Raw genomic sequence first — 13089 nt, forward strand, 5'->3', positions numbered from 1 at the left:
GGGGCTCACAAAGATTCCACGCATCCACGTTTGCATCCTAATGGAGGATCGTTAGCCAAGAGCAAAACTAAAAGCACTTGAAGTGGTTTCTCCACTTCCCTCTCTCCTGCAGCACGGCTGTTAAACCAAGCTGGAGAGCGTGAAAGCAGCAGAGCAGCTCCTTTATGCAGCCCCAAAACCTGGAACTAAACAATTTACTAACAGCTGTAGCTATAAAAGGCCCCATTATCACACCCTGTACAGTCACAATGTCCTCATTCAAATCATTTCCCCTCCTCAGAGGGTTTATTTTTAAACCAAGCTGCTAAAGAGAGGAATGGGCCACTGGGGATGCAAAGATGAACCTGGTGCTGAAAGTGAGCTTTGTTGGGCATTATCTGGGTAAGATAAACAGGGATAATGGCTTTTGCTTTCTGTGCTTTTACTTCTTTGCCCTTTCTTCTAGTTGAAGGTGAACAGGAACTGAATGGGTGCACTTTGCAGATCAAAGCTAGGCAGGAGAGACCTTCGAGGTAAGGTCCTGGAGAACGTGTGAATGCCAGGCTTTGGCTTTTGGTGCTTTTGGAGAGAGCAGGGACCATGCTCAATGGCAGATGCTTACCCAGACTGGAACCATCAGTCCCAGCTCTACCTCCTAGCCCATTCTCTGCAGTGTCTGCATTGTTAGCCATCCTCTGGACCTCACACACAGCCTGGACCACCACAGAGTGGGACCCCACCATGGTCCTCCCACACTCTGGGCAGCCTCTCCAGCTGCTCTCCTGCATAACATCAGAAGATGATGCAGACACCCAACATGGATGCACTGAAAACCACAAGTGCCTCACCTCCAACATGGGGTTCAGTGCCCCTGAAGAAGTATTGCAACCCATAGAGCCACAGCTCTGGGGTTCTTGCAAATGCAGAGCTGAAGCTTTCTCCTCTTGCAGGGCCACCACAGGCTGCTGGGCCACTGCAGCACCCAGCCATAGCTTGGACAGAAACCACTCCAGTTGGCCAACAGTACAGCCAAGGAAAGGTCTAGGCAGCTCCCTGTGAAGCCCTCTCTCAAGGACATGAGAAACCAAAGACCTCCACATATCCCCTGTCCTTCAGGTTGTATCTGCAGATGCAGTGACACCACGGAAAGTGAAGAAAGCAACAGTTACACAGACTTTCCACAGAGCCAGATGTTGTTTGGCAGGCCAGCTGTCTCTCTAAGCATTACAAATCAACCCAAAACCCCTCCTTGGTCTAGACACTTCAGTAAGGGATAAGGAAACAAAAGAGAGAAGAGGAAGGGAGACTGTTTATACAAATGGTGATGTAAACACCAACAGCCAGCAAGGGATTTGTAGCCAGGAGCTCAACTCCCAGCCAGGCTTTGGAGACCTCCCTGCTGACTTGGGAGGTCTTCTCCTCTTCCACCCTGGGGCAATGAATAAAGGGTTGCAACACCCATCCAGCCCCAGGATCTGGGGCCCCGTGGAGGCTGTGTTGCTACAGGCTTTCAACCCACCCATGTCAGACAAGGGACACACAAGTGAAGAAGAACAAGGGTGGCCACCAAACCTGCCAGCACCTAGGTGGGGAAGGAGCCCCCAACACACAGACAGAAGCCACAGATCCCAAGGGATTCTGCTTAGCCTGGCCCTACCACAGGCTGCACTGCTCCAGGCAGGTTTTCCCAGCTGAGGCACACTGATTTTGAGTGCCTTGCATTTTGGTTTCTGAATTTCAGGTCAGCACAAAGCTCCCATTTTCTCCAGCAGCCCTCCAGGTTGGCTGCTTTTGGAGGATGCTCCTCATCTCCCTGCCCAGCACCTCTGAGACCCAGCAGCTGGTGCACAGCTCCACTCCACAATTCCCTCTTCAGCATCTTCATGTGCTCCCCAGCAGCACCATCAGCCAAGAGTGACCTCCGCACTGCCAGCTGCCTCAGAAAGAGCAGCTGCCCCTGCGAAGCCCTGCAATAGACAACCCTCCCTATGCACCCAAGCACCACTTTGCAAGGTTCAAAAAGCAAAAAAAAGCATCCTCCAAAAAGCATCTCCCCAACACTGGTGCACAGAGATGGGGGGAACAGACCATCCTGACCTCCCCAGCTTGGCAGAAGGCAGGACCAGCATCATCAGGCCAAGGTAAACCATTCAAGACATGGTTTGCTGCCAAGAACCACTGAGGAGCTACTCAGCTGGAGCCTCACCTGACAGCAGCTGCTGATCCAAAATGGGCTCCCTTTGCCAGGGTCTGCTTGATAGCAGGACACACAGGACCACAGGATGTTAGGGGTTATGTGCCTTCCCACCATCCATACATCACCCAGGGAATCTGGGGCACTGCAGGCAAGTGACAGTCCTTGCTGGGATCCAAAGACCTGGGGTGCATCAGGGAAGTCTCCTCCCAAACTTAAATTCACCCCAAGCCCAGGCTCCAGCAACCCAGATCTCTGTGTCCAAACCAAGATACCTCTTTTTTTTTGAGGCTCAGAGAAATCTTCCCACTCTGCTCCTGATCCAAAGATTGGAAAACAAGGTCTCTGCTCCCTGTCCACACCTCCCCACATCAGGGACTGAGCAGCAAGACCCTGGATTTATCTCCTTGCATCACACCAAAATAAGAAGCAGGTCCATGTGCAGGATGATGGACTGTCCCAGCACTGCAGGAGAACAAATGTTTTCCTGGTGAGGAAAACATCTGGCAGCACTGAAGGCAGCTCAGTAAAAACCACCACAGGCCACACAGCTTTCCCACCACACTTTTTCTACCCATCCCACAGACCTGGCCCTGAGAGGTGATGTGAGCTGTCAGTAGCTCTGGAGCTGCTCCAGGAGAAGCTGCACACACTGTGGTGTTTGGTGTCCTGCTGATTTCATTATCCACATGGTAATGATTTTTCTTGGATAGAGGAGGAAGCCAAGACACTGTGGTCAGCCTGGCTTCTGTCTGCTGGTGGTGCAACTCTGTGTGTTGAGGAGAGGGGGAGGGGAAGGAGCCTACAGTGCTCTGCTGGCCACAGCAATCCCCTGTTCAGCCTCACACTAGGGACTACTTCCTAAGATTTCACGTACTGCAAACCAAGCACAGTGAAGCAGTCCTAAAGCTAAAGCTTCAAGTAGGAGCCTCCTCTCCATCTCTTCAGCCATTGCTGCCCCGATGAGAAAGATACCAACTGAGGAAGCACAGTCTTGGTCTGTGGCTCACCAAGCCCTTCCACACCATCTTCTTCTCTGGAGCATCAGCCATGGGGAAAATGTTAGGTTCATACCATCAGAATACAGAATTAACCAGACTGGAAAAGACCTTCGAGATCATCAAGTCCAATCTATTACCCAACACCATCTAATCAACTAAACCATGGCACTAAGTGCCTCAGCCAGTCTCTTTTTGAACACTTCCAGGGATGGCGACTCCACCACCTCCGTGGGCAGCCCATTCCAATGGCCAGTCACTCCTTCTGTGAAGAATTTCTTCCTAAGATCCAGCCTAAACTTTCCCTTGGCGCAGCTTAAGACCATTCACAAAGAAAAGCCCTCAAGAAACATACCCCGCTCCTCGACTCTCGCTTAATAAACATTACCTTCAGGAGGGGCTCATTAAAAGGTGCTTAACAAGCATCTTCCAACAGTTTTGTTTTGTAACCAGGGGCTTTGTTCTGCACGCAGGGCAGGAGCAGCCTGGCTGCAGGAGCAGCACTTGTCTGAGATCCCAGGGAAAGGTGGAAATCCCCTTCCAGCCCCACCTCACCTACCATCAAGAGGTGGGTGTTGGTTTTTTCCCCCCCATGAGGTGTTTCTGTGCACAACTTCGATCTGATAAAGAGGTTGGGATTCAACCCCACATTTTGCTCCCACCCCAGCAAGCTCTTCATTAGCTGCACTGAGGATCTATTCACGAGCAGGCGACAGAGGTTGCGTGTGTGTGCGAAGGACAGAAAAACTCAGTGTGTCTTCTGCTGTCTCCCAGACCACAATGATTTCCATTCATTCAAAGAAAAATTTTGCCTGGTTTCAATCTCCCTACATTAATCAACCCCCCCTTTTTTCTTTCTTTTTTTTTCCCTCCCTCCTTTTCCCCCTCCCCCCACTTTTTTTTCCCCTCCAGCCTGAGAGACACAGCGTGGGAGGCACAGCCTGTCCCATGAAATAATATTTTCCAAGCCACAGTCAAAGTCTGCCTGTCAACTCGAAGCCTCTTTTCTGTCTGCTTTAACCAAAGCTGGACAGGAAACAATCTGTGGGCACAACAGATCAAAACAAGGCCAACATTCCCAGCAAAAGGGCCAATGAATGGGAACCATTGTGCTGCGGTGGAGGAAACATCACCATCATCATCGAGGTCGGGCGGGGGGAGGGTAAAAAGAAAATATATATATCTGTTTACATCCCTTCCACACTCACACCCGCTCTCCAGCTGCCCTAAATAGGAGCTTTCATTCAGGAGATAGCTGGGGCAGGTGGGATGCTGGTGAGAGCTCTGCTGCTATGGTCTGTCAGCACCAAAAGTACTTTGCAAGTTGAGCTGTGCTGGGGCAGGGCAAGCTCAAATTAAACACTGCACCCACAAAACCAGGCAGTTCCCCCCGTTCCTTGCATCCACAGTAAGCAAAGCTCAGCCCACACATGGAACACAACCTGCAGAAGAGGATGCAGCAAACTCCTTGGTGGGATTTGGGTGCTCCTGCAGGGAGAAGGAAGCCTGCCCAAGGAGCTTGGGTGCTCACTGGGTGCAGGTCCAACTCATCCAGATCCAAATCACCCAGCTGTGCCCAGGAAAGAGGGTGCTGAGGGGGTGACACCCAGGGCAAGGAGACCCCTCTGCTCCCCACCCAAGTGCTGAGGGGTTCCCCTCTGCTGCCAGCTCCCCTTCTGACTGCAGTAGCTGCTAAAGGGGATCCACGTGAACCCCACGGATTGCTCCCCAGCCACACAGGGGAAGCTGCCAGCATCACCATCAACAGAGCCCCCAGCTCTCTCTGCTTTAAACCAGCAGCAGTAAGAGACAGCCCCTCAGCCCCCACCCCTACATGTACTCAGCTTCAGCCTAAGGCACAGCTCTGCCAAAACTTTGCACACACCATTTTTATCTTCTCTAAATGATTTGCATTGGTGAGATCCTAAGAGGAGCCACTGCCCAGACCACACAGGGCTTAACAGAACCGCTCTCACTTTGATGTTTCACACCTTTAGCCCCTTTCCATTGTTCATCTGCTCCAAGTAATTTGCTGCATTTAGCTTCATACCTGTTCCACTCATGTGAACCTTCTCTCACACCTGAAGGAGCAGCTCTGCAGGTGCTTTGCCAGCAAAAAAAGTCACATTTGGGAGTACTGTTAGCTCCAGGACGTGCCCTACAGCGGGACAAGACCAGGAATCGGCTCCAAATCTGCCAGAACAGACAGGCTGGTGGGAACATGGATGTTACCACCTAGTGTCAGCTGCGAGACAAGCAGCGACCAGGAGTGGGAATGGGGATGGCTCTAGCTCTGCAGAAACCAGCAGGGTTTCCAGCATCTCCCAGCAGCTACAGGCTTGATTTTCCAGCCTTAAAACCAAACTTGATTAATCAAGTTTTAAAAAATCAGATACACAAATGGCATTAAAAGAACAATGAGGCTGCAGAATGAAGCACTGGAAGGTTACACCCACACTGACACCATACAGAGACTGGGGTGGGGGTTAGCCTCTGTGCACCCAGCACTGGAGAGGGAACTGGCACATGGGGATCATTTCCACTGGAAGAGCATCCTGAGCGCACAGGTTTCACATCCCAGCTGGAAAGCAGCTCAGCCAAGGGAAAGCCATGAATACTAGCTGGTGAATCACCCCCTGCCTGTGCTGCCAGCCAGTGACTGCCCCAGCAGCTGGGAACACGGTGCTGTGATTCCTTACAGAGGAGCAGAGAAGCCAGAGAGGGACTGGCAGAGAAAATCCAGATGGTTCAAAGTCAATTATGCAACAGATTCCCTTTTTCCTCCCCAAATTAAGCAGCCAATGAAGCCATCTGAGTCCAGGTACTGCTCACTGCACTGATGACACCGTCCTGATGGTCCTGCTTTCACTGTTCACCCCTGGCTCCCCCCCCCATTGCTGCCATCCTGCTTTCCAATCACCTTCCTTGAGGATGGAGCAACCTCCTTGGGATCCACATCCTAAAGGCATTCCCAAACCTTTCTCCTGCTAAAAATCAGAATTGCCAACGTGAGTTTTTCTGGCAGTTCTCTGTTCCCTCTGCAGCATAGCACAGGTACATTCAGCAGCTCCTGCAATCCTGACTGAGGAAATTAATTTCATGGTGAATTTCTCTCTGACGGAAAAAGAATTTGCCAGGAAGAGGCAACAATCTGTAAGAAAATGGATTTGGCTTTTGTGTGCTTGTCTGCAGCACGACTACAAGCTGCCTCCCGTTCTCAGAAAGCAAACAGCACATGGAGGATTTGTAAGGGGCAAGAAGCAGGACCAGGCTCCCTTCCCCAGGCCCTCCCTTCGCTCCCCCAGGCTCTCTCCAAGCGCAGTCATCACACCAAGGGATGATTCTGGGCACGATGGGGAAGAGGATAACTGGTCCCCTGTGCTGATTCTCAAAAGAAGAACCTCTGATGGGTGGGGACAGAAGTCCACAAGGGCCTTACCTCACCATCTGCTCTCATGTTTCCAGCCAAGACACGAGCTCACGCTGCGTGGGCACACCGGAAGATGCTGCAGGGTCCTGCATGCCAATACCACAGCGGCAAAGCAGGTCCCAAGGGAAGGGATGGCAGAATGGGCATGTGGGATCTCCTCCCTGCCAGCCCTGAGCTCCATATCACAGCTGCCCAGCATTGCAGGCATACATCCCACTGGATGAGGGGCTCAGGGTAACCCCAGGGTGTACTGGGGGGTGCTTTTGTCCTCTAAATGATACATCAGGGGCTGGGAGAGAGGGAAACCACCTCAACACACTCCCCCTGCATGGGGACTGGAGATGTGCAGAGTGTGGCCAGCAGCACAGACCTGCCCTGGCCCTTTTCTTCTTGCACCCAGTCCTGAGGAAGCCACCAACAAAGTGCACCAGGGTTGGACAGCCCTCTCTGCACCCCTGCCTGAATCCCTGCCCACTCTGCACCCCCAGAGCAGCCGAGGGAAGTGCACATTAAATCTCTCTTGATCTCAGCAGCTCCAGCCCCATCTGGTTCCTGTTAAACCAGCCACAGAAGGTGGAGAGAGTTTCTTCCCTCTGTGCTACAGCACGCAAAGAGGGGGGAGGTAAAACAGCTTTTTTAAGACATGGCTGCCCTTCTTTTTACCTTCCTGCCTGGAAGGCAGCCAGGAGCAGCTCATGCTTCCCTGCACACATCTGGAATGGACTCACTGCACACCCCACCCATGGCACCGCTCCTCTGCATGGACATCACTTCTCCACTCTGGGCACTGGGGTTTTGCTCCCTTTCTGTCACTGCAGCAGCTTTGTCCTGAGCCACTATTTCCAGTTCTGATGTTTTTCTGATGGTTTCATCCTCCCAAGGAGGCAGGCAGTCAGTCCTGCAGCAGGGAGAGAGGGAGGGAGGGATGCCCTACAACAGCCTGCTCTTGCCCAAGGACAAACAGATGCTCAGCTCCCCACGGGAAACACCCCAAAAGCAGACATTAGGTCACCCTAACCCCCACCTAAACTGCCATAAAACCTACGTCACCTTTCCAAGAAAGGCTTGCATGGAAGCCACAGGAACGCCAGTGCCCGCCTGCCCACCACGGCAAAGCTCCAGCCCCGCCGCTGAGACCCCACCTGCAAGGGCACAGGACTGCAATTCACCCACACCCCCGGACAGGCCAGATGAAGTGGGTTCTATGCCACAAGCCCCACATGAACTGCCTCTCAGGCTGAGGGGGCTGTGATGCAGGGGCGAGCCCTGGCACCGGCAGAGAAGCGAGATCGCAGGAACGGAGCCTGCACACCCGGGGGCAGCAAAGAAACGCAGACGAGCCTGGCAGCCAGCACCGAGCTGGATGGAGCATCTCAGAGGGCTGGAGGATCCTGCAAGCACCAAGATGTGAGGCAAGACCCTACCCGAGTCCAGAGAGACACAGAATCAAATATTTTAGGTTGGAAGAGACTTCTAAGATCATTGAGTCCAACTATTAATCCAGCACTTCCAGGGCACCACTAAACCATGCCACTCAGCACCACATCTACGCAGCTTTGAAACCTCTCCAGGGATGGGGACTCCATCATGGCCCTGGGCAGCCTGTTCAAGGGCTTTACAACCCCTCTGGGGAAGAAATTCTTCCCAGTGTTCAACCTAAACTTCCTCCAGTCCAACTTAAGGCCCTTTCCTTTTGTCCTATTGCTTGTTCCTCAGGAATGGCAGAGGTGATGCCACACATACAAAGCACCAGGTGGTGTAGAAGGTGAGAAGCAAATCCTGCTTCCTAATCATGGGGGTTTTGGACTGTAACCAAACTCTGCAGCATCCCCCTGACTGAGATCATCATCTGTGAGGCTGCACCTGCACTGCTCTGCTTACACCACCCATGTTGGTACCATCACAGCTCCCTGACAGCCCTGACTCTGCAGCACATCTGGCTCCAACGTGCTTTAAAACCCCAAAATAGTCTCTCACCATGCTGGAGATCTTGCTGAGCTCTGCTCCAGCAAAGCCTCAAGTGCACAGCTGGGGCAGAAGCCCCACAGCTCCTCAAGAAGCATTTCAACCCCCAGTGCAGGGGAAAGTCCTCGGCTGAGGAAAAGCCTTGTGGGACCTCTGCAAGGCATCAGGAACAAGGTGTTAACCAAACAAAGCTGGGGAGCACTGCTGTGCCTCATGAAAAAAATCAAAACACAGGGACACTGCATCCAGCTGAAGCAGGCAGGGACCCTGCAGCACCCACTCTTGAGCTGCTGCAGTGCACAGGAGCTCACCCCGAGAGCTTTGCTCCCCAGCCAACTAGGCCAGAAGAGCCAGAGAAGGGATGGCTCAGAGGGGATCTTATCAATACTTATAAATATCTAAAAGACAGGTGTCAAGGCAATGGGGTCAAGCTCTTCTCAGTGATGCCTAGCAACAGGATGAGCAGCAGTGGGCACTGCCTAGAACACAGGAAGTTTCATTAGAACATGAGGAAAGCCTCTGGGGGTGCTGGGGCACTGGACCAGGCTGCCCAGACAGTTTGTGGAATCTCCTCCTCTGGAGATATTAAAAACCTGCCTGAATATATTCCTATGCAAACCTGGAAGGGGGGGTTGCACTAGATGACCTCCAGAGACCCCTTCCAACCCCTGCTATTCTGTAATTTATTCTCCAAGCACAAGTCAGCAAGGAAGATCCTCTGATAGTGTGGGCAAATCACAGCCAACCTTGGAAGTATCTACCAACATCCCCAGGTTGTTGGCATATTTTGCTGAAGAGTCAGAGGGTTCATAAATACTTTTGCACAACTCAGGGCTTGCCCAGGGAGGTGGTAGAAGCTCCATCCCTGGAGGTTTTTAAGGCCAGGCTGGATGTGGCTCTGAGCAACCTGATCTAATGTGAGGTATCCTTGCCCATGGCAGGGGCATTGGAACTAAATGATCCTTAAGGTCCCTTCCAACCCTATCAATTCTATGATTCTAAATAAGCTCCCCAAGAAGCTGCTCACCCCAGCTCCAGCTCAGCTCGGTGCTAAGATGGTTAGTCACACCCTGGGGGAAGCAGGATCAGAAAGGAGGAGGTAAATCAAGACCTGCTGCTGTTAGGTTAAAACACTGTTGCATAATAATGGACACGAGTGGGTCACGACTGTCATGTCCCCTAAGAGCTGAGGTTGGCCAAGGAGCAATTTGCCCTTTGAATGTGTCAAGACTTGCCTCTTATTTCTCACAGCATTCCACTGCTATTTTTAAGCCTGCACAGTGTAAAGTAGTCACCTAAAACTTTACTCTTGGAGATTTCCAAATGGCTTCACGGGGAAGCAACTACACTGAGTGATTCTTGGGCTGCCCACAGATGACAGTGACAGACAGATTCATGGCAATGAAGCTGTTTTGTCTCCTTTCACAGCTGACTACATTTGCATTGGTATTTTCATGGTGCAGGCTCCACCTTTCATCTAACATGATTAATGCTGTTGTAAATACAGAGAAAGAACCAGCTGCTTCTGGCTTCTTAGCTTCTACTGAGCAGCTGATGGGGGAAAAAAAAGTCCTTTTGTTCAAGCATCTCTAGAGCCTCTGCAGACTTTGTGAAGAGGTTTTGATTTCAAAAGGTTAGAGAATGTGGTGTCTAGAGTGGGTGCATCCTACTTGGCTCACCACAGATCTGGAGGGTATCTGCTGCAAACCAGGTGCTTGGCTCATGCTGTCAGGATGGGTCCCCCATCAGCCAGGGATGTAACAGGGTACAGGAGGGAGGTTTTTTTCGTGTCATTGTGGAGCCCTTCTAAGTGCAGCTTGTGCTCAGGCAGAGAAAGGGCTGGACAAACTGGAAAGCTCCACAAGCAGCCCTGGGGACCCCTAGATCATCTGGCAGGAATGGGGTGGCTGAGACAGAATCATAGAATCACAGAATGGTTTGGGTGGGAAGGGACCTTGAAAAAAGGTCACACAGTCCAATCCCCCTGCAGTGAGCAGGGACATCTTCAACTACAGCAGGATGCTCAGAGACCCAAACAACCTGATCTGGAATGGTTCCAGAGATGGGGCATCTACCACCTCTCTGGGCAACCTGGGTCAGTGTCTCACCACCCTCAGTGTGAAAAATATCTTCCTTCCCTCTAGCCTAAACCTCCCTTTTTTAGTTTCAAACTGTCACCCCTTGTCCTCCACAGCAGGTTCATCCATGAGCTGTAAGGGCTGGGCAGGTGACTCATAGCCTGACTACGTTGTGTGTTCCTAAACCACATCAGCTACAGCATGGGGCTGGGAATCAAAGGGCAGAGGGCCCACATCATGCCACGAGCCTCCAGTGTCAAACTCAAACAGAAAAAGACAAGTGTTCAGCAACAGCACATCGAGGAGGCTCGGCAGGAGGGTGCCGTTTGCTAGCCAGCCACAGAGAGGTGCCAGCAGCTCTTCCAGAGCTCCTCCAGCTCCTGCTCTGCACCAGACTCCTTCCTTTTTTCCCCATTTCTGTAACCCAGTCAGGCCAATTTCAGCTCTGCCTGGGGAAGGCTGGTGGTGGGAAAGCAGCAGGACTCTGCCTGCCATCACCCAGCCTGTACACCCAGGTTTTACTTCTGCTTGGAGTGAAAATCCACCCAAAGCCCCCCACTTAGAGAGTTTGGAGGAGCTGAATTAACTCCCTGTTTCCACACCAGTCCTGGGGAGAAGCACAAAAGGGTTTGCCTGGTAGCACAGGGGCAAGGCTGGCACTGCCAAAAACAGCCTGTCAAGAGCAGCTGCTGGTAGGGCTGGAGGAAATGGGCAGGGATGCCAGGAACAGGTGGGCAGGAGGCAGAAGCAGGCAGGCAGAGACACCAGGAGAACTGAGAGCCTTTATTGCCACCAGTTCCAGAGTCCAGTGGCCCTCCTTGGCAGAGATGGAAATCAAATCCACCAAACACTTTCCAACAGCTCCAGCAGCTGCTCCTACCCACAGGGATGCTGCTTTTGTGGAAAATCTCAGCATTTAGCTGTCACAGCTGACAAGCCAAACCACTAGGAAAATGCAGCAGCACTAGGAAATTCTTCAGCTCCTTCTGCTCCCACTTGTACCTCCAGACAAGCTTCAGCCAATGCATCTCCAACCACCCCAGCTCAGTAGCAACGTGGAAGAGACAGACAACTTCCAAGAAGTGAAGGCACACACAAAACCTGACACAGAGAGCAGAAGCAGAGTGCTGGCTTACCTGGCGCTTTGGAAGGTTGCAGATGTGGATTTTCCAATAGCCCCAAATCCAACTCCCACTGCCAGACCCTCTGAAATGGGAAGGGAAAAAACAGTAAGGTCAAAGCCTACAACAGCCTTGGGACCATCCCTCCTCCTGCACTCCAGGTCAGGTCATAACCCTTCTCATTTAATCTAAGATCTAAATTAATTTAATCAAAGATCAATGCCAGAGCCTGCCAGACTGCCCAGGTACTTCCCCACCATGAACCCAAACCAGCAGCTTCTCATGAAGCCAGCACAGAGAGGAGAGGTTTCTGTACATATGAGGCCACTGGAGGGATCGGGACCCTCCCCCACCAAAATGCTGTTTCAACAAAGGGCTGAGCAGTACAAACCACCAAAGTCTGTTCAAAAACTTTCAGGCTCAACAAACCTCTCTGCAGAAAGTCACCTCTGCAAGGACAGATGAGACCAGGAGCCCTGCAATGCCACCTCCCCAGTTTCTGGTCACCCTGTGCACAAGCACCAGTGCAACATTTGTACAGACAGCCTCCAAAGCAGAAGAAAACTCAAACTCAGCAAGAAAATTCCCACCTTCCAGGTTATTTTAGATTCCAGTTAATCCCTTCAGTTTGGGTTACAGTTAATCCCATAAACTCCAAATAAAACCACCTGAGGAGCCTTCCCAGGAGAACAGCAGCTGCAGGAGCCCTGTGATCCACCACTGCCCCCTCTGTGCAGCTCCTTTGGGAATCACCTAGGGCAAGTCCTGCCTGCCCACCTTAGTGATCAAGGGGAAGGGTGCAGATAAAACATCTGAAGGACAGGATTCACCCAGAGGCACCTGGACAAGCGGGCCCAGGTGAATCTCATGAGGTGCAATAAGGCCAAATGCAAAGTCCTGCACCTGCGTCAGAGCAGTCCCCAGCATCCATACAGGCTGGTGGATGAAGGCCTGGAGAGCAGCCCTGCAGAAAAGCTGCATCAGGGCAAGTTCAGACTGGATATTACCAAAAGGTTCTTCACCAAGAGGTTGGCCAGTCACTGGAACAGACTCCCCAGGGAAGTGATCACCACATCAAGCCCATCAGAGTGCAAGGAGTGTCTGCCAGGATGATGCTCTTAGGCATTTGGTTTACTTCTAGACTTGATGATCCTTAGGGATCCCTTCCAACGTGAGATGTTCTGATTCTGTGATGTACTTCTTGGATGCCAGCTAGTGGAGAGTGTCCAAAACAAAAGGGATTATCTTCCCTCTGGTGAGGAAGGAGCTTCAAGCTGAAGTTTGTACCTAAGGCATGGGTTGGTTTGGCATCTCCCAGGGGAGC

General features: G+C 51.9%; 1 protein-coding gene across 1 annotated transcript in view; it reads right to left on the bottom strand.

Moving 5' to 3' along the window:
* The window catches only part of SLC39A11 (solute carrier family 39 member 11), a 100049-nt gene that overhangs the window by 11996 nt on the left and 74964 nt on the right, over positions 1 to 13089 (bottom strand). The window contains exon 7 of the mRNA XM_054171125.1: positions 11781 to 11850. Coding sequence (XP_054027100.1) covers positions 11781 to 11850 — 70 coding nt within the window. The remainder of the gene's footprint in view (positions 1 to 11780; positions 11851 to 13089) is intronic.

The sequence above is a fragment of the Dryobates pubescens genome, chromosome 20 (assembly GCF_014839835.1).
Source record: "Dryobates pubescens isolate bDryPub1 chromosome 20, bDryPub1.pri, whole genome shotgun sequence".
NCBI lineage: Eukaryota > Metazoa > Chordata > Aves > Piciformes > Picidae > Dryobates > Dryobates pubescens.